At 42.3% G+C, this 28,000-nt stretch overlaps 2 protein-coding genes across 2 annotated transcripts in view; both read right to left on the bottom strand.

The window, feature by feature from the left end:
* Positions 1 to 488: 488 nt before the first annotated feature.
* On the bottom strand, positions 489 to 19,825 carry sypb (synaptophysin b). Its single transcript, XM_037684041.1, has 7 exons — positions 19,751 to 19,825; positions 17,217 to 17,282; positions 6,554 to 6,678; positions 4,996 to 5,194; positions 4,723 to 4,914; positions 4,325 to 4,637; positions 489 to 622 (listed from the first exon to the last, which is right to left on the bottom strand). The coding sequence occupies exons 1-6, from the start codon at positions 19,766 to 19,768 to the stop codon at positions 4,356 to 4,358; spliced, it is 882 nt and encodes a 293-aa protein (XP_037539969.1). The 5' UTR covers positions 19,769 to 19,825; the 3' UTR covers positions 489 to 622; positions 4,325 to 4,355.
* A 4,937-nt stretch (positions 19,826 to 24,762) lies between these two features.
* Positions 24,763 to 28,000, bottom strand: part of LOC119417562 (voltage-dependent L-type calcium channel subunit alpha-1D) — a 42,506-nt gene continuing 39,268 nt past the window's right edge. Inside the window, exons 45-47 of the mRNA XM_037684798.1 lie at positions 27,749 to 27,861; positions 27,339 to 27,671; positions 24,763 to 24,971 (exon numbers count right to left, since the gene is read on the bottom strand). Coding sequence (XP_037540726.1) covers positions 24,765 to 24,971; positions 27,339 to 27,671; positions 27,749 to 27,861 — 653 coding nt within the window. The 3' untranslated portion in view covers positions 24,763 to 24,764. The remainder of the gene's footprint in view (positions 24,972 to 27,338; positions 27,672 to 27,748; positions 27,862 to 28,000) is intronic.

Below are 28,000 nucleotides of genomic sequence, written 5' to 3'. Positions count from 1 at the left end.
AACAGAACCCAAGTAAAAACAGTTGAATAACTCTGAGCTCAACATTTGTTGTATAACAGCTAATACAGGGCACACAATTATTCAACTGTGTACATAAACTCATATACTGTATATTTATATTTATATATATATATATATGTTTCAGCAAGTTCATATTTACACAGCACAGACAAATACATTCTCTCAAGTTAAATATTACTACAGTTTTTTCAGGGATTTTCAGTTTTTTTTTTCTCATAAATGTAAGTCTTCTCTGTTGCAAGATTTTCCCTTAAATGTTCAACAAATGTTTTGGTATTTGTATTCAAGTTTGTCTCATAAAACCAAACAAACAATCTGCTGTTGTCTTCTACAGTTAAAATACACCACGAGAATAATCATCATGTTTACAGCAAAAACAGACCCCCCCACCCACGCACCCTCCAACCCCTACCTCCCCCATTAGCCCAACCTCCTGCCCCCCCACAGTGGTCACCCCCCTCCTCCTCCACCCTGACCCATGAGCGTTTACACCCCGCCTCCCTCCGCCTGTCGACTCACACGGACACACAGACAGACAAACAGAGGAGCGTGGAAATGCAGGCGGTGGTCGAGAACCGTTCTCCAAAATCACAAGGTCGCCCTGAGGAGAGGAAGAGAGAGAAGCAACAAATATAAATAAACGTTATGCACAGAAAACTGATACAGTTATGGTTAAACAAGCTTGGGATTTATTGACAGTTTAATTGTAATAATTTATGACCCGAGTACCGAGACGTCAATTAAAAAGCGAAAGTTAAGTGTACTGTCATCGCCGTACGGTTCCAGACAAGGACGAAACTTGTGTCCTGCATTTGAGCCATCACACCTGAGATACACTCAGGTGGAGCAGCGGGCAGCTGGGTAAGCAGTTAGGGAATAGGTGAGTTGCTCGTGGACACAACATATGGGCATGGCAGGGAATTGAACCTACAGCTTTCTGGTACTTGCTCTACAGCTTTTCCGCAAAAAAAAATATGACATTAAGAATATGTGTGGGTGAGGACAAGTGGAGCGTTGCAGGGTAAGTTTCCCTAGAAAACGTTGCAACGTTGCCCCAGAGCCGTCTCAGTTTAGTTTCTGTGACTTCAGTGGCAGCTCTCCTTATGACAGACATTTCTGAGGCTACAGCCACAAATGATCAGCTCTAAAAACCTGATGATGATATTTAGTAAGAACTCATTCAAATCTTTTCAACAGTGCACTCCAGTAAATGAAATCATAGTTATGGGACGGATGCAGGTGAAAAGTGAACCAAGGCGAGTATGATGTAGACCAAGCTGTGCAAGAACAACAACAACAAAAGACTCATGCAGTGCTGTGCACACTGTAGCAGTGATGACCCAGACTCCAGACCTGTGGTCAGGGACTTCATTGAATGGTGCGAGTCCTCCTTTTTAAAATAAATGTTTCTAAGACAAAGGAGATGGTCATTGATTTTAGAAAAGACTCTTCAGTTGTCACTCCTGTGGTCATTAACGGTGAAGCTGTTGAGGTGGTGCATCAATATAAAGATCTGGGAACTGTTCTCAATGACAAACTGACCTTTGACCCCCATGTGAACTCACTTTGTAAGAAGGCTCATCAGATAATATATTTTTATCAGAAGCTCTGTGGTTTTATTGTTGATCCTATTTTATGAGAATATATTAGTCATGTTTTATTGTGTCTCTTTTAACTTTCACCTTCATCTGGTGGTTTGGACTTGACATGTAAAAACTGAAACAAACTCTCGGGGATTGTCAGGATGTGCAGCAAAACTGCTGGTATAGCCCTACAGAACCTCAGTGACCTACACAAGGTGAGGTCAGTGAACAAGGCCAGGCTGATTCTGGCAGATCCTGATCACCACTCCATGGTGAGTTCAGGTTGCTTCCATCTGGACGCAGGTATCTGCTGCCCAGATGTTTGACAAACAGACTGAACAACTCGTTCATCCCTGTAGTGATCAGGCTTCTCAACGAACAGTGATGATTTCTGTTCTGTTATTTTAATGTCTCAATGTCTTGTCTAGTATGGATGTTTTATGTGACTACTGACTGTGAAACAAGTTGCCCCTTGGAGATAATAAATATTATTGAACTTGAACAAAGATAGGCGGCAATTTTAAAACATTAGCTGCCAAAAACTGAGACACACAGTTGCTGGTCGCAAATACTCAGAATTGAGTAAGACTGCAAAGAGGATCACTTTTATTTTAGCACATTAGAGCTCCAACTTGTTGTTGAACCAATGAGGTGAGTGCATTGTAAAAACCTTTTGAGATTTATCTCTAGAAATTAAAAACAATGTTTGTAATTAAAGGCCTAGCATACCTTCAAGGAGTGCACACACTTCTTACCAGGGCTTATCTTGTGTTCACAAAGGACAGAGTTGTAGCTATTTTGGTTCAATCGTGAAAATAACATTATACATAATCTCATGAAATATTATATCTCATGATCTGTTAGTGCTTGGAGTATGTGTTGGGAATGACCCTCAGCTACTACCACAGCAAATTTTAGCTGACTGTAAAACTGAGCTATAGCCACTCCTGAAGCAACAAGGTCAAAGGTAAAGACATCAAGCTGCGTTAAATACAGAAGAGGCTTCTGTAGAGTCAACACCTGATGCTTTTTGTGTTCGAGACGGTGTAGACTAGAGATAGTGCAGCCGACTTGGGACCAGAAAGTCGCAGGTCCATCTCCCTGCCATGCCCACATATCGTGGTGTCTCTGAGCAAGACACCCAATCCCTAATTGTCCTGCGGGCGCCCACATAGCTGCCCACTGTTCCACCTGAGTTTATCTCACATGTGATGGGTTCATGCAGAGAACGAATGTCATCATTTACAATGATGACATCACATAGCACTTTTTAAAGCAGCGGATGGATGTTTGACTCACAGGGCAGAGAGCTCTTTAACAATGTACAAAGTGTGAGAACTACATCAGAGAGCTCTTCAGTCTCCTGCGGTGAGTGGAAATCTAGGAGCAAAGTGAGCTGTACCTCCTGATCATACAGATCCACCTTTGTTACATAAACTGATGTTGTGTGAAAGGAAAACCACCGTGGTCATTATTCCTGAACGAGACAGACTTAACAGCAGATATAACTGAGCAGTGAGTTTTTTTATACAATCACTCATTTCTGTCAGCGTCCCACTCTGTCTGTTTTGAAAACGCTGCTTTATATGTTTGTGTGTTAAAGTACAAAATATACAGGCCTTATTTTATATGGGGGCAAACAATTTTAAACCACAATTTACTTCTAGTTCCACTGAATTCAGCAGGACATGTTGACATATTGGAGTATAAACCATTTCACGTTTTATTTACAAATCCAGAAATGAGAGAAAAGACATTATCTTCCATTTTACGGTTTAAAGCAAGAAATGATCACTCCTGTTTCTCTTCTTTCCATTCCTACAAACTCGAGGGAATCATGAGGCTCTTGTAGCTGTTTCCTGTCATCATTTACAGCAAGACTTCAAAATGCTACGTCAGGTTTGAGACTGTGGGAATAAAATCATCATAAGACCTGCTGCTAGCAGCTTCATCACCATCAGATGTTGTGAAGTTAGATGTCTTGTTCTGCAATCCAAAGCTAACAAGCCATACGCCGGTGTCCCTCGTCACTGGGGGATTTAGCAAATGTTTTTAGTTTTCAAGATGAGAGTTTGGATGCAAGATATTCAAGTGGGTAGGACTTGCATTGTGCATAAGAATAAAGGGTTTTTTTTTTTTGTTTGTCCAAGGCGGTGCAGAGTGACGGGTCCTGGAGAGTGGAGGGAGCACCAGGCGCAATGCTGGAACCAGGGGGTGGCCAATGGTGGCCTCGCCCACCATAGATTAATCTTAAGTCACCCCAGTTATTTGAGGAAATTATACTTCTAAGCAATATAAAAATTAGACAGCAGTTTCCTCAAATGACTGGGGGTGGCTGGTTTACAAATATTTAAATGGAAGTGGCCATCTTGGAATTTGACGTGACAAACCAATTTTCGAAAGTGACCTTTCTTATGTCTAAATGCAGCCACACACCTAAATGGAAGTCAGTACCTCACTTATTTCTCAAGTTATCACGCTCACAACATGCACGGATGGACCTATTTGCTTCGTGATGGGGTACAAAAACAGAGACATTCATGTTTTTAGCAAGTTCTTGATGTTGTTTTTCAACTCAACTTGCTTATTTTGTGCAAAAGAGAAAAGCGAAGTGTTGAGCGAAAAGTTAGATCCATTACAAAGACTGATTTCTCATTTGCACAAAGTAGAAGAAGAATGATAAAACGTTTTCATTCTAACGAGCTCTTGTACTCACTCACCATCCTGCAGCTGTGGCTCAGCTGGACGGGCTCACATTTGATTAGAGTAGGAGGTGGGCTGCTGGTCATAGCCCTGGTTGTAACCTCCATCTTCATTGTAGCCTCCTTGCTGGCCATAGTCAGGCTGGTAGCCCCCCTGGGTGCCGGCGTAGGGGTCCTGCTGTCCATAGCCTCCCTGGCCGAAGGAATCAGGAGCTGGCTGCTTCTCTTGCGACGGAACGTACGTTCCAGAGAAAGCAGCCATTAAGCCGGTCTCCTTGAAGACGAACCACAGGTTACCCAGCCACAGAATCAGATTTATGAAACCAAAAGCCTGAAAGGAGATAAATATTTGTTGTTAATCTTAATGTTCTGACATCAGCTCTTCGTATATACTAAGTCAGCCTGTTGGGACCTACCACAGAGGTGTTGAGGCCAGAGACCTTGGGTTCATAGATCTCACGGCAGCGATTCTCTGGCTCATCACAGGAGGCGATGAGAGTGACGACTCTCTCTGGATCAGTGGCTGTTTTCACGTCTGACAGACCTTTAGCCCAAGCGCACGATGACACCAGCCACATGAAGGCAAACACTGCCGTCACACCCAAGTCCTAAGGGTCAGAAACACCACCTTTATTTTTACTGCATGTGCTTAAGGTTGCGTTAAAAATAAGAATGACAAATAAACTCACAATCCGAGCCCCCTTGTTGTTTTCACGGTACTTCTCCAGTATGAAACAGTACACAGCGAGGGCTGCCATGGAGTAGAGGAAGGAAAAGACACCGATGGTGACGAAGAACTCGGCTGAAGAGGAGTAGTCTCCGACCAGGAACAGACGCTCCCGGTTTCCTCCCTTACAGGTGGGGGCGTCAAAGTAAACCTGATGGAGCCTGGGGATGATGTCACAGACACATGAAAACAGCCGAAATAAACCCCACGACATTTTCATGATTTCCCTTCAGCTAGTCACTCTGCCCCGTACCCTGACCGTGTTCAGTTTTTGTAACGTTTCACCACCGGAAACAACAACAGACCAACAAAGTCTCCAGACTATCTGAATTCTTCATAAATAACCCGCTAATGGGCTTTTATTTATAAGTGTCAGCACGAACTGCTCTGAATGAACTTTTAACGTTGAAATGGTTTTAAGAGGGCAGATGTGGGAAGTGGTCCCATTTGGACTTGCCGTTAGCTCATCTCATTTGACATAAATAAAAATGAAACTTCCATTTATCCAAACTATACTGCCGTCTACGACAGGTAAGATACTGATTGTTAATAAAACTCCACAAAACATCCATTAAAAAAAACCCTGAGCTATCTGTTTAAATTGTTGATTATGAATAGGAGAACAAGAGCTGAAAAGCTTCAGACTGACCAGTAAACTGTTTGGATAAAGTGAAAATTTCAGCTTCTTCTTACAAACATTGAGCTTTAAAGGTTTGCTGGCGGGACATAAAAACTAAATATATCTACCGTGTTTTCTCCACTTTATGTATCTTTTGTGGAAACACTTTGGCTTTTACTTACAATGCATAAGATCCATTTCATTTTAAGGTTTATAATTTTAATAAGGTCACAGCATTTCTAATGATTTCATTTATATTTTAGTTAAAATATTCTTGATTGCTACGTGAGAAACTAATATGTCTTCCATGACTGATTGTCTCATGTTGAAGATGTTAGCGTAGCTTAGGGTAAAACTTGTCTCACACGTCTGGTGGCAACGATTACAGTATGGTACATTATTTAAATACAACAAATGCAATGTACAGTGTTTATGCTTTTATATAGTTTCATTTAATGGACAGATCCGTCGCTCGGTTGTTAAAAATACAAATAAAATAAAATGCCAATGAGCACACTTTCAAAACTGACACTTGTCATGTGCACAGCCATTCTGTCAAAAACCTAATTTTACTGCTAATATTAGATTTTAAAACAATTTGTAAATTACTGCTTGAATCAGCAAAGCATTTATTTTATTTTTAAGCACCAAACAATCATTTAAAGTGTTTCCTACAACTGTTTGCTGGTCGGACTGTGGTTAATCACCTCCTAACATGATAGTGTGACAGAATGAAACAGACTAATTAAACATATAAAAATATTAATAAAGATTAACAGCAGATGTTACTTATACATAAACAAATGTTGTGGGATTAAGACTAGGCCCTTGGTGATGGGTTAAGATCCATATATTCGTATGAGTTTCTTCTCTTTTGTGCAACATTGAACACATGACGTACCTGAACGGGTATTCAAATTCTACTTCTATGCCTAGGTCACTTTCTGATCGGTTTTTGCACTCCACGCTCATCTTGAACATGCCAGAGTAGCTGCCGCATGTCGAGAAGGCGAAGATTGCAAAGATCTGCAGAAGAAGGAAAAAAAAACAAAATCAAACACAAGCTGAATTTGACCGTCTGTCCGAGAAACTCTGACACGCTGCAGAACAACAACATGTCTAATTTTGGCCGGCATCAACGTGTAGAGCTCCAGGTAGGTGCAGATAAGCCTCTCAGGCTGCAGTAACTCATGCAGGAGGCTCGTGATCCACCAATCACTCCGAGCTGATAATAAATTCCTGCAGAGTGTAAATCAATGCGCCGCTATCCACGGCCACACCGGCACACTGTTGCCATGGTTACCACTACATTTAAATGCTGCGCACTTGATTTAGCCTTTCCAGGTTTTTAAACCTTGCTTTAAAAATCGTTTGTTTAGTTCGTTTCAGTAAACACACACACACCTGCAGCAGATTAGACAAGGCAGACTATTTTTACCCCCCAACACTGCAGGTCAGATCTGATTGGTTGGACCAGCTAGTAATCTGGCCGAGGTGCTCCACCATCTGTCACCAAATACTGAATACAAGCTACTGTAAAGAAAAGCACACCCACGTACACGACACGTCCTTCTTAAAAGGGTTATTTCAGCCATTTTGAAGCTGTGTTCTGTGTCACGAACAACGAATTGCTTGTTGCAGGTTGTCCTTTGAACAGCCTCAGTTTAAAGAAAACAGTAAAAAACTGAAAGGACTGATGAGTAACATCTAGTTCAAATGCAGCGAGGAAAAAAGTTGATCCCCGTCATCCTAAAACACTGATTAGAAGTTAAAAATTAAATGGTAGTTTATGTGAAGGCTATTTAATAAATTAGTTATTACAGGAAAAGAAATCAATGTTGCCTAATTCACCACAGGCTGCAGCTACTACTCGTGCAGGTCCTTCAAAAAGTTATCTACAACAGGTAAGATATTAACTGTTGAAAACTTTTATATAAAACATCATCTCAAAATGGCTGATAAAGCTCTTTCCTTGCAGAAGCATCTGCCTGCTGCAGACAACAAGCACCGTTTACAGAATCGTTCAGCTAATGTGACTATAATGCTTGTTTCTTGGATTTACACTCAACGGCTGCTTAAAGTGAGCCTCGTTAGGATCGATTTATTCATCCCTCACTGTTCCTGAAGGTTTAATTTCTCTTTGAGCTCTAACATTTCTAAGGCTCTAAGGCTGAATTCCAGTTTTAAGTAAATCAATGCAAACCCCAAAACAAGGCTAGATGTGTAACAAAGAAGATGCATATTATTACTATGGGGAGTGGTGGCACAGAGCAGAGGTTAGAAGATGGGCCTGTGATCGGAAAGTCACAGGTTCAACTCCCAGTACCGTCAACATCAAAATGTGGGTGGAAAAGGTGAAACACCCACACCTGCCTCCACCCTCATTCGCTTCACTCTGTCCCCTGAGCAAGGCCCTTAACCTCCAGCATCTGCTCCCTAAACAGGTCTCTCTTGAAAATGAGTTCTCGTGGCTCAACGAGACTACCTGGATAAATAAAGGGGGAATGGAATTACATACGTAACATTATTTCAAGCCAAATTCTCTTTAAATACGCAAACTTCTCTCTGGTTTTCTTGACTAAAGAAAAGCCCCTATTGTAACTGAATAGAGTTAAACTGAATGTGTTTCACATTTTGATCTTTATAACGAACAAGAGTAACATTTAATTAATGTTACAGGAGTTTTATTGTTTTAAACCCAGAAACCACAGAAAAAAATGAGCTGAAATGCTGCTGCAGCCGGGTCATTAATCAGAACCAAACTGCAGCATAGCATTATTCACACAGCGAGCAGTGGAGTACGTTGCTCTAAAAATACATTTAACTGAGTCAAGTTAGTATATTTGTTTCCTTGGACAACCTTCCTGCCAAAGTTCAAGGTTTTCCAGAGTCTATCAAAGACAAGTGAGATCTATGACAACCAACATTTAAGAAAGAACTTTATTGATCCCACAGGAATTTGTTGTAGAGCATCAGATTTATTCGGAACTTTTTATTTTGCAGAAATAAAAGGTTATTCTGGACAACCTTTGTAAAAAGCTCTAAAATCTCAAATAATTCTTAGCGTTGTTGTAATTTAATCTACAAAGCCTTGAAGTAGTCTGAAAAAACGAGTCACAAGCTGACATAATGAACCAAAGGTTTCAGCTGTGAGCTTACACGTGGTGAGGAGAGAGCTACTGGCAGAAATGGAACATTAACAATTTGTATAAAACTATCTAAAAACTAGTGGTGTAGTACTTTTACAGTGTAGACACATTTTAAATTGACCACTGTTTTGTGACAATATGTATTTAAATGAAATGGACCAACCAATGCTGTGGGAATCTGCACCTTCACTATGTGTTACTACAGCACACTTTAAAGGCAAGGGGACATGCACCCAGTGCTGCCTCCACCCTCATTTGCCCCACTCTGGCCCCCTGAGCAAGGCCCTTAACCCCCACCATCTGCTCCACCCGACGCCCTAGATGGCAGCTCTCTGCTCCACACTGTGGTGTGGTGGTCTGTGGTTGCATCAGGAAGGCCATCAGAAGTAAAAACAACAAAGTCTTCTTGCGAGTTAGTTCGCTGTGGTGACCCCTGGAGGAAGGGAGCAGCCGAAACAAGAAAAAATTATAATTTGGAGAAAAAAAGCTAAACAAACCGATCAAAGGAGATGGTCACTGATTTTAGAAAAGACTCTTCAGTTGTCACTCCTGTGGTCATTAACGGTGAAGCTGTTGAGGTGGTGCATCAATATAAATATCTGGGAACTGTTCTCAATGACAATCTGACCTTTGACCCCCATGTGAACTCACTTTGTAAGAAGGCCCATCAGAGAATGTATTTTTATCTGAAGCTCTGTGGTTTTATTGTTGATTCTACTTTTGTGAAAATGTTTTATTCATGTTTTATTGAGTCTCTTAACTTTCACCTTCATCTGGTGGTTTGGACTTGACATGCAAAAACTGGAACAAACTCTCGGGGATTGTCAGGATGTGCAGCAAAACTGCTCGTATAGTCCTACAGAACCTCAGTGACCTACACAAGGCGAGGTCAGTGAACAAGGTCAGGCTGATTCTGGCAGATCCTGATCACCACTCCATGGTGAGTTCAGGTTGCTTCCATCTGGACGCAGGTATCTGCTGCCCAGATGTTTGACAAACAGACTGAACAACTCGTTCATTCCTGTAGTGATCAGGCTTCTCAATGAACAGTGATGATTTCTGTTCTGTTATTTTAATGTCTCAATGTCTTGTCCAGTACGGATGTTTTATGTGCCCGACTATGAAACAAATTGCCCCTTGGGGATAATAAAGATTCTTGAACTTGAAAAGGCCCTATGTGAAAAAGAAATTGTTCCCCTAGGGTCAAAATGTAACTGTTCTTTAGCTTTTTATGGAAAGCTAAGATCAGTTTTGTTCACTAAACTCCGGCTTGATTAATGGCAAACCTGTGGAATCAAGAAATCCTTTAAACAGTCTTTTTCCACATATAGAGGAAGCATGGATCAGTGGTGAACCTTCCCAGGAGTGGCAAGCCGACAAAAAGGACTCAAAGAGCGCATCAACGACACATCGAGGAACTTCCAGAAGAACCCAGAACAACATCTAAAGTCCCACAGGACTCACCTACCTCAGAAAAAGTCAGAGGTTGTGATCCAACAAGAAGAAACAAGCTGAGGGCAAAAAATGGCCCCCAAAGGAGACTTTTAAAGCAAAAGCCAACGCTGACACCCCACCCCCCCCAAAAAAAAACAAAAAAAAAAAAAAACAACAAAGACCCATCTCAAATTTGCAAAGAATAAATCATCTTGATGATCTCCAAGACATCCAGGACTGAAGAGACAAAAGTGGCACATTCAGAAAGGTGTTTATCTCATTCCATCTGACTTAAAACACTCTGCATTTCAGAAAGAGAGCATCATCCCCAGTCAAACACGGTTTGGGTAGTGTGATGGTCTGGGGCTGCTTTGCTGTTTCAGTACCAGGACAACTTGCTGTAGTTGATGGAACTATGAAATCTGTTCTTAACCATAAAATCCTGCAGGAGAATGTGAGACCATGAGCTTGTGGTCATCAGCTTGGATTCTGCAGCAGGACGATGACCTGAGGCACAGCAGCATCTTTCCTCAGCAGCCATGTCAACGACTCGTCCCTAGTTATCGCCAACATTTGCTTTCAGATGTTGTTGCCAATGGTGGAACCACCTACTTTTTCCACATAGGACCAGATTGATTTGGATAGCTTTTCCCCATTAATTTAATCATTTAAAAAGTGTATTTTAGTGTCAACTGAACATAGATGTTCTAAAATTATTAAAAATACCTTCTTTAACACTTTTGTGTTTTGTGATTAGGATGATTTTTACAATGTGATATACTTTGAATTTTAAGTTGGAAGACAAAAGTTGGGCGGTGCATCCGGACAGCAAAGGGTTAACCCTTCACAAAGCTGCTGCAGGAGAAATGAGTGGCAGAGAAGGAGATCAACTGATCAGCTGCAGGAGGGAGCTTTCCCCTTCACTTGTGGGCTGCACAAATGGTGCAAAATCATTTAAAATAATTTATTTTAATTAAACAACCCATGGCTCATCCATCAATCAGCCACTTGTGTCATGTCCAATCTTACTTTGAAAATCTGCAATAAATGAAATGCGAACTATCCACTTCTAAAGGATAAGAGCTAATGTCTGACATGACCCAAGTGCAGGCAGACATGGGGCATAAAATAAGGAATATCAATTAATTCAACAAAAACTCAAAACAAAGGCTGATGTGGCAGCAAAATCTTACGTAAGCAGAGGGAAATGCAGAGAAACAGAACATGACAGGTCGTGGGAAGCACAATACACGGACAAGGAGGAAACAGAGACCTTAAAGGGGGACTAATGACAAGCACCTGGGGTGATTAGAACTGGGAACAGGTGGAGCAGGAGCTGACAGTAAGGAAGAAAACACTGGGGAGTGCAGGAAACAAGAATCCAACACGATCAACATTTAATTCTGTTAAAAAGCTCATTTTTACTGGACATATACATTTGACTAGATGTTTATAAAATGTGATGGAATGATTGAAGTCAGTCATCCTGAGGGAAACAAAGTGTACAGTCGGCTAACATTGTATCTCTGTCAACATCATTAATTCAGTTTTATTAGCATATCACTATTCACTGTTCTGCCCGTTCTTGTCAAGGATGAGTGACTATAAACTGAAAAATCACTCCAAAACCTCACTCTGGACCAAACAAATAACAAAGCTGCTAACCCGAGAGCTGACGAGCTAAGTTAGCTTAAACCAAGAAGCACATGAAGTGAATACAAATGGGTCATTGAACAATTTAAAAATCTATACTTCTCTGGTGACAGATGAGTAGACTGAGGTGTGGGGCAGGCAGGATGAGAAAATAAAGTGGGGCCACCAAGGTAGTGCCATGGTAACACCACTGCTGATGTCCCCCACCACGAGGCGGCTGGTTTCTAGTCCTCCTGGTATGCTGGATGGTTGTCAGCTCTTCTCTGAAGATAAACAGTCCTTCACACTCAGACACTAACTGTCCTGCTGTTCCCACACTGTCTGAAAGCCTTTCTGCATCTCTTTATCTCGGTCAAGCAGAGCCAAACCTCGATAGAAGTCATTTTAAAATGAAACCTGATGGATTGATTACGGTTCTCATTGTTATAAACTGTTCTGTGCATGAAGAACTAAAGCTTGAAATTCATCCTCATTGTAGGATTTTCTTTTAGGAAACAAAGAAAAAAATAACTAACACAATTACTACTAATAATTATTATTATAATTATTATAATAAAAACCTAAAACACAGCTTCACATAAACAACAAAAACAGAGCACATGACACCTGACATTTTAAATTTATTTAAAAACATGACAAATTGCTCATTCTGTGTTCAGAAATTACTAGACCCAACAAATAATCACTTTTAACTGTCAAACCTTGCAGTGATCATCTTCTAAATTAGAAGTTCCTAAAGGTGCTGTTTTTGTATGACTACCCAGTGACAAGGATGCCTGCAGCGGCAGCACAACGTGATGACGTCATGCGCGCCTACCTGATCTGATCACGGCGGAGAGGAAGAAGTCAAAATGTCGGCGGTGTGGAAGTTTTTATTCGTTGGTGAGGATGTCGGATTTCAAAGATTTTTTGGACTACGTTGAGCCTCGCTACATCGTCCCTAGTCAGAGATATTTTACCATCGTAACCTTACCAGAGTTACAAACCGTCATTTCAGACGTCATTGAGAAGCTAATAGCTGATAGGGTGATGGGTGAGTTTTCAGCCATTTGGACGTCGTGTTAGCTCCGTTAGCATGATTAGTCTTACGGCACAATGGATACATAAACTTTGAACTTAAAAAGTCTGTCCTTCATGCACAAGAGTGCAGAGGATCCCACACTGCAGCTAGGAACCTGGAACAAGTCTCCACAAGTGAGACAGCATCGCAGCTGACTAATGCTAATAAATAACATTTAACACTTCATTTAATATAAGTTAAAGTGCTATGCATATGGCTGTTACTGAATATATGTCACCAGCTCTCACACAATGTTTGTAGCAAATAAGCCTAAATAAGAGGGCTATGTTCTGACAAAGGCAAGTACATAAAAATATCGGTATCTGTATCGGTTATCGGCCACATAAGTTTTGACATATCGGCATATCGGATATTGGCCAAAAATCCAATATTGTGCATCCCTATGCAGGATAATGTCCTGATGCTCGCTCAATAATCCAGGTAGAAAATTTTAACATTTTTGTCATGTTATGTTGTCATCAGGACATTTTGAACGTTTCGACAAAGAATCCGTTCAGATGAAAACAACGTGACCTTAGATGCAGGATGGTGTTCCTCCAGGACCAGGATTGGGAACCACTGTTAAAAAAAAACAACCTATTACTCTTTCACCTTGTTGTGGAAACTGAATTTGGTCCATTTCTCTTTACAACAGTTTCAGAGGTTTGCAGGTTGTTCATTTATACACAGCTCTGGACCTTCAGTGGGTCGTTCTAACAACTTGATACGCAATTTTATTTAAATCCATTTTGTTCTAGATGTGCCAAGGATGCAACTGTCAATCTGTAGCACAGATATTCTCACATTTGACTCAGGGCTGCTGGGATATACAGAGAACTGAAGTGTCCACTCAGTTACTGTAAAGAGTCCCGGTCCAGTGGCTGCAGACAAGTCCAAACACTCAGCCCTCCATCAGCGTGACAAACAAGTTGCTTTGCATAAAAATAAAAATCTTACCTCAGGTTTGTTTGTTATTGAGACAAAACTGCACTGTCTACTTTTTGATAAATCCTACAGTTAGGGTTGATTTGGGTTTCCTGAGGTACCCCTTAGTTCTGCTGCTATAGGACAAACTGATCACATCTCACTCTGCTGCTGTCTTTACTCTCTGTGTTCATACATGCAATTACTGATGACAACCTGTGATTTTATTTTTCTTTCTCCCCATTATAATTTATTATTATTATTATTATTTATTTTTTTATTTTCCTGGTACATCTAATTCTGAGACCTGGTGAAGATAACATGGATCCTTGTTATGTGCCGATAAGTTACACATTAAAATTTACCATAAAGTAACAGAATATGTTTTAATGTTTCATGTATGTACATTCATTCGTACCCATCTGCTCACCACTGACTCGTGTTCTGGCTACTGTTGTTATGCTGTATTGTTTTACATTATTAGTGTTTAGCGTATATCTTAGATCCTTATATACTGTTTATTGTTATAATTTATATTGTTGGGTGTAACTGGGACCTTGATACATAATTTCCTTCCAACTCATGTACCACATGTGATGCGAATGACAATAAACTTGACTTGAATGTACTGGCCTCATACTGTACAGTGGTGAAAGTCTTTTAATACTCAAAGGAAAAAAGCAGAACACAGTATATGTAAAGTAATATTCAACCAGGGGTCTGAACAACACAAACTCAGTGAGCTACAACAAAACCAACAACCTATTAGAGCACAATAGGGATCATGCCAACAAGGCCATTTTGTGTGTTTTCACAAACAGCCTCTTTATGATTGCAGAGAATGAGTCAGAGCTGAGAAGTGAATTCATATTAAATCCAAAGCAGCAGTGCCATCATGCAGCAGGAGAGACAGGAGGCGCTTTGCCTTCTTTGTGGCAGAGCTGTTTTGGGGAAGTTGTCCTCCAACATCCATCAAGCCTTGGCTCAATCAGCACTATTACTCAGAGACAGAGGACGGGTGGGACCGGTCACGTGGAGAAGTGGGCAAACATGAGTCACGCATACGTCTAATATAAACAGCACTGAAAGAGCCGCTCTCCTACTGGACCCGTGCTCTTCCAGAGACTCTCTCTCCACTTACAGCACAGCCTTTTCAGCAACAAAGGCTTCGCTCTTTTGAGCATTGTTCTCCTTATGCTTGGATTCCACTCAAGAATTTGGAAAATATTTCTCAGGTTTCTCTCCTCCCAAAAGCTCCCCCTTTATTTTTGCTGCTGATGCATGCCCATATTTTTCCAGGAGCAGAAGCTCCAGCAGCTCCTCCTCCAGCCTGACACCGAGGCATGCAGACCCTCTCAGATGATTCATGTGGCCTGGCCTCCTGAGCGAGGCTGCTGATTGGTGGTTGGCTCGCAGTGACCCAGGGAGATGGTGATGAGGTGTCGGCACACTCACACCGCTCCAGGGAAGGGCTACCGAGTCATGCAGTTCGCTCGTGCCTCTGACGCTCCGCCTGCATATCTACAGAGCCTGGAACAGTTCCGAGCTGAGCCAACACTACTGTGACACAAATGTTTTTATCCGTCGTCTTACAGGGAGGGGTGTTTGCTCCAGAGAAGGGTGTGGCTATGAATGAAAGCATCCATCCACAGGGAGAGTGTTCCCTAATCAGTTCAATGTGTACATAACCTGACAAAACACCTCATAATATGCCTGAATGGATTTTTTTTTAAATGATAACGAAAATATTCTGAAAACTATCACAGCTAGAATTAAAATGTTTTTCAAAACAATCCCCAAGGTGACCTCCTCAGAATACCCTTCAGTAGCTTTTTTTTTTTCTTTAAAGGAACCATTAAACCTAAAATATACCTCATTTCTCTAGCAATGCACATACTTCTGTAGTTCAATAGATTTAAACAAAACAGTTACAGAAATGATTTTGTCTGATTATTTTAGTAATTCAGTTTGGAATATTTGCCAGTTAGACTGCAGCTAGTGAGAAAAAAAAAAGTACAACGATTACAGAAGATGAAATCATTGTATCACTTTAATCTAATATGCAAAGAAAGAGCAGCAGCTCAAAGGAAATGTTGATACATCGAGAGGAGCAGCTCTTCATGTTGTCCACCGCCTTGCATGCTAAGGTTGTAAACAACAATATCATGTGCAGAGCTTAATTTGAGCTGGATCCTGCCGGAACAGGATGCGGGAACTCTTATTTTGACAGGGTGCGGTCTGGTAAATGTTTGCTTGGACCCGGTAACTCTCAGGCTTACTAATAATAAAGTTATGGACAAATATGACTGCCTTGAATGAATAAAACTTATATTGGATATGTAAACTGAAAATAATTATATAAACACTCATTTTAAACACAACAGCCACTTACATACAAGCTGCCCTTCAAGTAAGCATTTCCACCCTTTAAAAAATTATCAGCACATTTCTTAGTTCCTATCTTAGATCTTATTACGGTTTTTCTTTTGCAATTTATACTTTGTGTACACAAGGTCCCAGTTACATCCAACAATTTCGTTCCACCTCATGTACCACATATGATGCAAATGACAATAAAGAAACCTTGACCTTGATGTTTAACACATGTTAAAATACACCAAAATGCAGAAAATCATATTTACTTTATTCAAAATTTTCTGGGGACCCCCATACCTCCAACAACCCTCACCCCCACATAATCCGGCCCACCCACTATTTGCGTTCTGGCATCGATCAGTTTACAAATTAAGCCCTGGTTGTGCAGCCTGTTAGCACTCAGTGTGTGTGTTCAGGATGACTTGCAGTTACTACCACACTGAGTTATGGACATTTTTATGTTTGCTAAGGTTGACTAGCTGTGGCAGCCTTATTGAAATGAACTGACACAAGAAGTTGATAAATGTACATCCAGTTATTGATTTCTGGGAGCTTCATGAAAATCTGTCTCCAGATTTGTGACATTCTGCTAACAGACAAGCAAACACATACATAGGCACAAGCAGTTACATGACCGCCCTCCGTTCATAACGGTAGGCGATGATGACATTCAGCTTTAACAATAAGCCCTGAAGTTGGTTTGATTGCTTAATTTAGCATCTTTGTTTAAATAAAAGTGTTACCTTCAGAAAATGTATCTTTTTTAGTTTTATTCAATTTATTCTTGAGGAGCTTCAAGTGTGACCCAGTACTTGTCCAGTCTCTGTCTGTTGTTAACCAGCAAGCAGCGTTCTGACCCGTGGGTCTCAGTCGTCATTATTATTTACAGCAATGAATTAAACATGTTTGTCTTTTCTTCACTGTAGAGTTCATCTTCTTTATATATGTGAAGCAAACAGGAGGCTTACCCATTGTAGAATCTTGATGAACCCCAGCGGTTGTTTGATCACTGTGAACTGCCCTTGGGCCACCAGCTGTCAACACAACAAACCACAGTAAGCAGGGGTGCAAGTCTCATTTTAGTTACATTTTGGTTTATTTTTCATGTTCAGAGCTGGAGCTAACCCTGACGGGGCACTCCAAGTGATTCTGACTGAAATCCTAATTAGGCAAGTTACAGTGGTCTCTTTAAAGTAGGGTTCTGTAGACTAGTTAATATCTTACCTGCTGTAAACAGGTGTTTGAATGTCTTCAGTTTGGAGTTTGATGGGAATGATGAGCTAATGGCTAGTCCAACTGCAGCTAAGCTTAAATTTCAAAGCCGTTCATGCAAACACTGTTTTATAAACATTTGCACAGCTGTTCATTTCACAATCCTCTGTGATGTAGATAAGAGTTTTGAGTTTTGCAAATAGTTGTAATAGCTAGTTGTAACATTTATGTTGCAGCCTGGAGGTGTTTCCAGCACGAATTTCATAATCATGCCAGACGGCTACTCCCTTCTTCAGGGGTCGTCACAGCAAACTAACTCACACGAAGACTTAGCAATTGTTTTTACACCAGGTGTCCTTCCTGACGCAACCACAGACCACCGAGTAACCCCAGTCCTCTGGGGCATCTGGGGGAGCAGATGGTTGGGGTTAAGGGCCTTGCTCAAGGGCCCAGAGTGGGACAAGTGAGGGTGGAGGCAGGTGTGGTATTTCACCTTTTCCACCCACATTTTGACGTCGTTGGTCCGGGGGAGTTGAACCGGTGACCATAATATCTGCAGACCCACCTTCTGTAAACTCTGCACCACCACTCCCACCTCCTGCCAGACTAATCGTCTATCCATCCGTTATTTTTACCCACTTCTTCCTGTTTGTGTTGCGGGAGTCACTGGTGCCCATGTCCAGCTTTATCACTGTGTGAGAGGTGGGGGACACCCTGGACAGGTCTCCAGTCCATCCCAGAGATACATAGAGACAAACAACCGTTCACTCTCTCACTCACATCTAGGAACAATTTAGAGTTACCAATCAGCCTAACATGCATGTTTTGGGTCTGTGGGAGGAAACTGGAGTACCGGAGCACTTCTTTATGGATGCCAGAGGGCATGTCCAAATTCAGAGTAAGCAAATCAATTCAAACCGATTGTGTTGATGCTTCATGATTAAATTAAATTAAATTCAAACACTTGTAATTTGAGTGAGTAAAGCTGGTAATGTCTAATGTCCATATTCAGATAAGACAACATGCAGGGCGGTGCGCGTTTCACTTCATATATTTGGTATTGAAACATTTTTACAATGTTTGAAGATCCCACATGTGAACTTCACCTAATCATGTTCCCACACCTTTGCACCACCATCAGTTCCACATTAGACGCGTGTTCTAGCAGAAATTCCACTTTGGAAGTGTCTCATGCTGCACTAAGAGTGCTACAGCTAGCTGCAAGTGCAATAAACAAACGCATTTTATTTAAAAACTGTGAAATGCAAAACGAAAGGAGGTGTAAAACCCTGTGATGAACTACAAGATTTTAGAGTTTGAAGCTACTTTAATGTCGTTTTAATCCACTTTGGCTTTTGTTCGAACTAGCCATTATGGAAGGATTGCTCCAAACTGAGGATGGAACAGATAAATGTCTGAACTATCCCTTTAAGCCCCCCGCGCATGCAGGCCTGCTGGCAGCTGCAGCGTTTCACCGAGCTGTGAGAGCCATGATCAGCCTGAGGACCGGTGCACGAGGTGAACATTCCCTGTCGCCTTCACGCGCTGCGCTGCCAGCACCACCAATCAGACAAAGCTGATTATCTGTCTGCCCCCCTGCTCTGGCAGCCATTTTATTCCATTTAGAAATCCTGCGGAGCGCGCAGGAGGAGGCGTTTGTGCGCAAGTGAATGCGGCACCGCAGTCAGGAGGTGTGCGGCTGCGCGCGTCACCAAATGTCCGCACAGATGCGCCACAGTCTCCTCCGTTTGGGCATGGGTGCACATTAATCAGCAGGTGACGCACGAACTAAAGCCCTCTACGGTCCCCTGTCCTCCAGACATGTCCACCTGGAAAAGGCGGGGAGGACTGCGGGCCTCCTGCCTGCCGGGGGACCAACCCCCATCCTCCGGGTGTTTCTCAGCCACAGCGGGTTAATTGACACGGGACCAGTCGGAATCAATTAAGGCGAGTCTGTGGGGACAAGGGAGCGGGTCTCCTCCTTCCTGAGCTGAATGTCCCTGCAGCAGCAGGCCGCTCCGTCTCCTCTGCACCACAGGGACAACGACCATATTTACATTAATATGGCTCAGTTTTACCTCCACAAAGCTGCCTGCTTCCCTTTAGATGTCCAAATCAGTATTTCTATTCTAAAATGCTCGAAGGCGCTGCGTCTGAGCTCGGAGCATCCCTGGGTTTTAAATATGTAATTACCACTAAAGCGCTCGATAAATCACAACAAAACGCCTCGTGAGCATCGGATCAGCAGTTATCAAAGATGAAAAGGAGGATTTCCTCCCCGAAGCCTTACCTGGTTTACAACATCCATCTTGGCCGCTCACTCGCTGATAAGAGGATCAGAAGCGCGGAGGGAGGGCGTCGTCTCATCCGTAACAGCCCCGAAGCTGGAGGGAGGGAGCCATATGGAGGGAAGAGCAGAGGCTGCGTCACGAGCTGGACGTAGGAGAGAGGCGTCTTGACGTCAGAGCCATCGCTGGCACAGAAAGGAGCCGAGGCGGCGGACCAATCAGAGCGCTGCTTTATTCTGATGGAGCACAGACTGCCTGGGGGAGGGGGGATAAAGATAGGAGCGCGTGGAGACAGTTCACGCAAACGTGGACAGAGAGGGAGACGTGAAGAAACAGCTGCGCGTTTGTCAGGAGACAAATATTTTAGCAAATCCTTCTGCAAGTTTATAGAAAAAGAAATTAATAAGAGAAAGAAAATATTCATGCAGCCATGTTTCTGAATACTTCGTGACAATATCAAGGTCCATGCTCAATAATCCAGGTGAATCCAATAAAGTTAAAGTCAGGCCCTTTGGACGGTTTCTTTTTGTTGAACCATTTCAACAAAAAGAAAAAACGTGAGCTGATTGGTATGAATACAGCAGCTTAAAAGGCAAGAGATCAGCAGCATGGATAATGAGCAGATCAGCTAAAGTATCAAATCTCTAATTAAGTGGTATTACAGTGATTTTTCTGAGTCTAACATCTTCAGGGTAGAAGCTGTTCCTCAGTCTAGTGGTTCTACACTTAATGCTCCTCAACCTCCTTCCTGAGGGGAGCAGGGCAAAAAGTCTGTGTGCTGGGTGAGTGTGGTCCTTCGTGATGCAGGTGGCCCTCTACCTCCATGTAGAGGTGTAAACGTCTGTGATGGTGGGGAGGATGACTCCAACATCTTCTGTGCAGCCTTCACCACTCTCTGCAAAGCTTTTTTCTGCAGCCTCCATGCCACACGTTGATGCTGGAGCACAGGATGCTCTCCACTGCACACCCTAAGAAGGAGGTGAGGACTGAGCTTCCCAGTCCAGCTGTCCTCCTCAGCCATTGTAAAGTCTCTGATGTGCTTCCCTGATCAGACTGGTTGTTATTGCCCAACATTTTCTCTCTGAAAATGCCCCGAGCAGAGGACGACCTGCTTCAGGACCAGCCCTGTTTTCTTCACACAGCACTCAGACAGATCAAGACTTGAAGAAGTGTTGCATTTCTTGCTGCTACTACAACCTACATTATACATTTACTGCTAGAAGTCCTGCCTTTATGCTGAGCATCACTGACGCCCCCCTATGTGCACTCTCTCACTCTGTGCACTCCTTAAAGGAACCACACCCTTCATATAAGAGTAGTAAACAAACTTCATTACATCTTACCGAAGCATTTGAGTGAAATGGGCTCAGGATTGACTCGGACCAGTTTCATACTGGAGTCCAGACTTTGAGAATTATTCATTTATGACAAAATAAATGAATAAAGTTTGTAAAACAGAAGATTTGTTCAGCAACATTTACACAGAAAGTAACATTCTCTGTATATCTTTGCTCCATCAGTAAAATGGATGTGCCAAAGTAAACGGTGTCACTACAAATGTTACTTCTGAACAGAATAAAATTTCAGCGAGAAACGACAACATAAAGGGTGACTTAAATAAAAAAAAGAAATTAAAAAGCGAGAATAACTAAAAAAGGTAATTTCTGCCACAATGTTTTTATTTTTATGGAAAGTGTTGAGTGGTCTAAAACCAGTTTGTCATCATGAGAGAGTTACAGTAAAATTACTGAAGAGCCTTTGAGTCTTCAATAATAATTAATATTAAAAACAGTTTACAATATAATAACGTTTCATCTGATTTATGTAACTGATTGGACGAGAATGGTTCCGTAAATACGACGTTTATTTTGTTGGCTTGTCATGAACTCATCTTTACACCGGTCCTGTTTAACCTCAGCGCTCTTCACATTTTACACAAACTGGATCACTTCACAGAAACCACAACAGCCTGGTTTGATTTGTCCTGCTTTAATACTGTTAACGCTGTCATTATGACATGAGATACATACAAGAGCAGAACAGCAAGCACGAGGTTGTTTAACAGGTTGTTTAACAGTGAATTTGCTGTTGGAAGGTGTGCGAGTATGTTGCACCTACGTTTCTGTCATTATGTCAACATGGAAAGAAAAGGCCACTAATAAATATGCAGCTGATAGAATGAACAAAACTACCTCAAGTCCACATACTGAATCACCCTGATTGTCATGATCTGAGCGTGAGGTTGAACCCAGAACTCAGGAACTCGTAGATTAGAAAAAGATATTTATTCTTCACAACAAAAAGAGCTGACGTAGCAGCAAAACTTACATGTGAGGAGGTGATCACAGGAGGAGTGGGAGCAGAACATGACACGAACGAGAACAATCCACGGACAATGAGAAGAGGACAAGACACAGAATATATAGAAACACCTGTGATTGACGATGAGGAACACCTGGGGTGATTAGGATAGAGTTCAGGTGTGTAGGAGCCAGAAAGACACAGGGGTGACAAGCAACACACACCAGTCCTCACACTGATGACTTTTCTACATCTGTTCCTCTAATTTAATCATCTCATTCACACCTAGGGACAATTTAGAGTTACCAATCAGCCTAACATGCATGTTTTTGGTCTGTGGGAGGAAACCGGAGCACCCGGAGAAAACCCACGCATGCACGGAGAGAACATGCAAACTCCACCCAGAAAGTCCCCATTACCGGGGTTTGAACCAAGGACCTGCTCGCTGAGAGGCAGCAGCTCTACCAGTTGCGCCACCGTGCTGCCCGGCACATTATACGATGTAGACAAAAAAAACTAACAAAAAAGGTCTGTAAGCGCAATCATCCAGGGAGATAACAACAAAACATGTTAAATTGTGTCATCTGGACCAGTTTCTTTTGAGAAACGTTTCATCCACAGGAGTTTTTTTTTTTTTCATTTAGCCTTTATTTATACAGGTTAGTCTCATTGAGCCACGAGAACTCATTTTCAAGAGAGACCTGTTTAGGGAGCAGATGGTGGGGGTTAAGGGCCTTGCTCATGGGCCCAGAGTGGGGCGAATGAGAGTGGGGGCAAGTGTGGGTGTTTCACCTACCCCACTCACAATTTTGATGTTGTCGGGGCCGGGGCGTGAACAGGCGATCTTCGGATCACAGGCCCACTTCTCTAAACTCTGCGCCACCACTCCCCAACCCCCAGGTTGGCTTGAAACACAACAATGAAGGCTACGGGACAGATCTGTTGACAGGCTGTAGACTGAGGAAGTCCTCTGGATGGGGGACAAAATGTTTGTCACTTCAAGAAACTGGCCCAGATAACACGATATAACCTTTTTTGTTGTTATCTACCTGGATGATTGAGCTTACAAACCTTCTGAACCACTTTGACCTTGGTTGTCCTCAGGCCATTTCTGTGAGTATAGTTGGACATCTGGCCTAAAACATTTGATTGTTGTTCATGATGAATGTTTTGTTAGTGTGTTCTGCAGTGCTAAAAGTCTACTTCTGAGATTCCAACAGGTTGACTTGAAACACAGCAGTGGAAGATACCTATGAGACAGATCTGGTTGGCAGGCCTCAGACTGAGGAAGTCCTCTGGATGGGGGACGAAACGTTTTTCACTTAAAGAAACTGGTCCAGATGACAAGATGTAATCTCTTTTGTTTTAAAACTGCAAAATCATTCCATAAACACAACAATGGAGGGTTTTTTTTAAACGAGTGAGAAAACCCAGTCCTATTTGGAGCCCTGCAGCTCAGATACACTTCACAGTATCTGCACAAGATTTAATGTGTTGGACTTGACACGAGCTGACACTTTTACAAAATCTCACTTTAAGCTTTATGAATTTTGGAGATTTTAATACAGAATATTCAGCTTTGTGACAACTAACTTTGGAGCTGAACTTTCCAAAATCTGTGCAAACTTCACATTTCCACAAACAACACTTTCTGTATAGTTTCTCCCCCAAAGTGTCTGCAATTTTTGCCTTAAGGGTGCGGAGTGCGCACACACCCAGTTTCTTCAGTCTGATTATTTTTTAAACTTGAAGTTGAGAGTCTTTCAATATGTCCCCTACATATCTGTAGAAAAATTAAAATATACAAGTACCAGAAGTTTCTGCCCAACACAAGAGAAGGTTTTTTTAGACAGCTTAGTTTTTGCACAGTGAGATTGTTTTAGGTTAAATTTCTAGTTTGTGTTTCTGTCTGCCCGATGAATGAAACATCTCTCTTTCCTCTCCAGATAACGGTGGAAATCACTTAAATTAGGACCCAGATAAAACCTCAAGCTGTAAAACTGCATCTCGCAGAACAAAGTCACTCAATTTGCTTGAACTTGTACAGAAATGACCCTTTTCTACCTCGCAGCCAGGAATTTCACCAAAATAAGAGCTGACGGGCGGACACAGCTGGTTGTTTGAGGGTTTTTCTTAAAGAGGGAAGTGAAACCCAGATGTTGTCCATCTGCTGCTTCATTAATTACTCCTTATATAATTCTGTTTCGTTGTGGTTTTAACATCTGTTAAAACAACAATTAAAGTCACTGCACCTATGAAATAAAAGGTACATGTGAGAAAACACAATGTATTTGTGCAGCCACACACCTGAACTGCAACACTGATCAAAACAAATAGTTTGATCCTCTTTACAACAAACTTGCAGTTTGCATTGTTGAGTTCTCAGAAAAATTGAATTGTTTGAAATTCTTTTCATTCTTTGTGTTAAAGACGATATATTTTCTGCTGCATGTGACAGTTGAACTCATCGTAACTGTACACACAAAGGTGAACAATTCACACACAATAAAAAAAAAGTCAGTGGAAAAATGTCTCTTTATTACAACAACACTGAGCCACAGTTTGATTTTATACTCGACTGTAAAAGAAAAGGTCAGACCCTCCAGAGAGAATCTTGACACACACACACGCGCGCGCACACACACACACACACACACACACACACACACACACACACAGTGTTAGAGTTCAGGACCTTCTTTGTTCTTGCTGGTCTCAGTAAGAAATCACACAGTTCATTTCGTCGGCCAGTTCGTCCTCAAACCGGGAAAGCGAGCGACTGGCTCCTCGTGCGATCAGGTCCGTAGCAGCGCTTTCCATCTCATCCAGACTCATGTGGCACGCCTCGGCGATCTCCCGCTTGGCAAAGTTCACAAACTTTGGGTCCCGGGCGTAGACGCCGAGCCCTTCAGAGATCAGGATCTGTTTCCAGAAAAGAAAGCAGAACATTTAAAACAGGGTTCTATCCATCCATCTTTTACCTGCTTCTTCCATTTTGGGTCACGGGGGTCGCCGGTGCCCATGTCCAGCAATCACAGTGCGAGAGGCGGGGTACACCCTGGACGGGTCCAAGTCCAACAGGGTTCTAATGGTTCTCCATTATTTATTTATTTTTTTTATCGGACCCCTCTGCAGAAACAGCGAGTCACACTGAGAGGGACTCAAACAGGCTGCCTGCGGTCCTGAAGCACGGTCAGTTTTTGGCACAGTCTTGCAGCAACGTGAGCTTTTAGAAACAAAGCGAGCATCGAGGTGTGGAGCAGAACTCACCTCAGCTGGGTTGACTTGGTGCACAAATTATTAAATGTGTGATGGACATTGTTGGATAAATAAAAATCCTATTATTATCTACTTATTCAAATAAGCCACTCTGAGGACACAAGAACATTTTTAACCGCTCTTTTTCTTGCAAGGACAGATGAAAACAGGCTTCCACACATGTAACCTGCTTAGAGCCTCATCAGTGAGAGCCCGCACCAGACAGTGAAGCAGGAAGTGTTTTTATAAAGCTCATCAGCATGGTGACTCGTCAGGAGCCTTACAGCGGCGCCGGACTCATTTTTGAGGTGGGGGGGCCGTGGGGGTCTTTCGTCACGTAGCACTCTCTGTTCATACACACCTTGAATGTCAGGCGCACATGTTCAGTTTTGCCACACAGTAATTAATGTAAATGGGTACTTTCACAGTCATCAGATTTGGAAAGGTTTGCAACAAAAGTCTTTCTTTTGAAAATGAAAACAAAAAAAGTAACAAACTGCAGTCATGAAGAAATGTTCTTTTTTCACAGAGTGGTGTAGATAGATATTTATCTGTTTATGTCGTTTATCGTTTGTGGAGAACTTATGACAAAAGAGCTGATTTTTACACTTTTTTCTTTACACTAACTACTGTGGTCTTAAAAAAAAGAAAAAAGAAAAAGGCAGAAGTTGGACGAGCAAAAATGACAAACTATCCGCACAATTATTTGTACTCTGACAGTAAAAGTTATTTGCTCTGGGACAAATATAGGTGAGCATTTGGCCTGGACCCGTAAACGGACTTGGGCCCAGGGTCTCTTGTTTTCCAATGGCCCATAACCAACGTGGATCTAGGTCAGAGTCAGAGGTGGTCCACAGGTGCTATAAATACTGCATCTGGGCCAGATGTGGCACAAATATGTAATTATTATTTCATTTTTAGGCTGATTTGGTCCAGACCCGGAGCTGGCACATGTGTGTAAACCCTCTGGTGACGGTTATGCAGATCTGGCGACTTGTAAACGGATTTGGCCCAGATCTGAATGCTGTAGGTTTTGCCTCTGTTTGTATGTAGACACACACACACACACACACACACAGACGTCAGTCACAGCTTGTCAGTGTTGGGTGTAGCCTGTGTAAATGTCGGGGACAAGCTGACGGGCAGGGCCGTAAAGTGGGAGGGCCAACGGCCCCCTGGTCCCCCCTTTTCTGGCACCACTGGTGCCTGCAGGTATTTCTCTGAGAGAGAACAACTCTCTGACCTCACACACATGGTAACATTACTTCAACTTGACAGTAATAAACATCCATAAACCTTTACCTACATTCCCCTGACAGACATCTATCTCTCTTGTCTCTTTTTTTAAAACATGGATTAACTCATTTTGACGATCCACCAATAAAACCTCTCTCTGTTTTCCAAACTTACCTTTGGTTAAAGAGAAAAGTAACAAAAACAGGAATAGATGGATGTGTTGTTTCTTGTTTTGTGCATTCCTAAACTAGGTCTGGGCTGCAGTGAGGGATTACAGCACTATGTTAAAAGGGCTTGCCATATACAGACACCTTCTACTTGTTCTGGTCTGGGTACAAAACTAAACATGGAGCATTGTTGGGCTCCACCAGCACAGCCTCAGGACCCCCCAGGGAGTGCATCCTACAATTTGAGAACTATTGCTGGAACCAAATGTACAAATAACAACAAACAGGACTGCCTGTGCATTAGTTCAGGATTTTAGCCACTGAATAACTTTGGATAGCACTGATTCTGTTGTTTTTACACACGTCACTGCAGGGGTGCTTATATTCCCTTCACAACGCTTAAATCTTTATGAAAAACATTAAAGTGCCCAAATAATCATTAAATTAGTTTTTGATGGCTAAAATCAATATCTCTCTTGATTAAAAAAAAAAATAATAATCCATTGAGAGTAAAACAAACCAGCAAAAAAAACAAAAAACAAAACAAAAAAACACAATCCAAAGTTTTTTTTGAAGAATAAAATTTAAAATTAATTTGTAGTGGTACATCTCCTTGCTGATAACTCACCGACTCTACTAGATTGTCAGCGCTGCCTTTGTCCATAAAGCTCTGTTTGCCAGAGGGCGGCATCCTCACACTGGTGAAGGTTCTGGTCTGACCAGGGTACCAGTCTGGACGTTGTCCCATTGGAAGGCTGGCAGAGCCGTCACACCACAGAGGCTGACTGGTGCCGGACTCTTGATCCACCAGGATCATGGGGGTGTAGATGAGCTTGCCCCTGCGGCCTGTGGGAGCGCCTATTTTTGGAAGAGGAGTGGCGCCGGCTGTTGCCGTGTTGGCCCAGGAGGCGGACGACATGGAGGACACGCTGCTGGGCCGGGAGTCCAGGCTGTGTTGGACCTGCCAGAGCAGAGAATATGATGGAGATTAGTAAAACAGGATGAGAAGGGTTAAAGCTGTAGGTATGTTTCCTTTACCTGCAGACGGGATCTGGATGGAGACGTGTTCCCATGATAAGTTCCCGGGACCGGCAGGTCGTCCGCACTGCTCTGAGGCCTCAGACACTGGAAGCTAAAGGCAGGTTTACGACCTGGAACAACAAGAACACTGATGTTAATCTGGACACGTCTAGCTTTGAGGATGTTTAAAGGTTACATTACAGAGACAGTTCCAACTTAAAGGGAACAACAAAAAAGGTTGAATCATGTCATCTGGACTTCGTTTTTTTT

Source organism: Nematolebias whitei, chromosome 11, assembly GCF_014905685.2.
Source record: "Nematolebias whitei isolate Nwh7 chromosome 11, NemWhi1, whole genome shotgun sequence".
NCBI lineage: Eukaryota > Metazoa > Chordata > Actinopteri > Cyprinodontiformes > Rivulidae > Nematolebias > Nematolebias whitei.
Note: the sequence above shows the minus strand (reverse complement) of the source record. Positions and strands in the feature narration are given on the sequence as shown.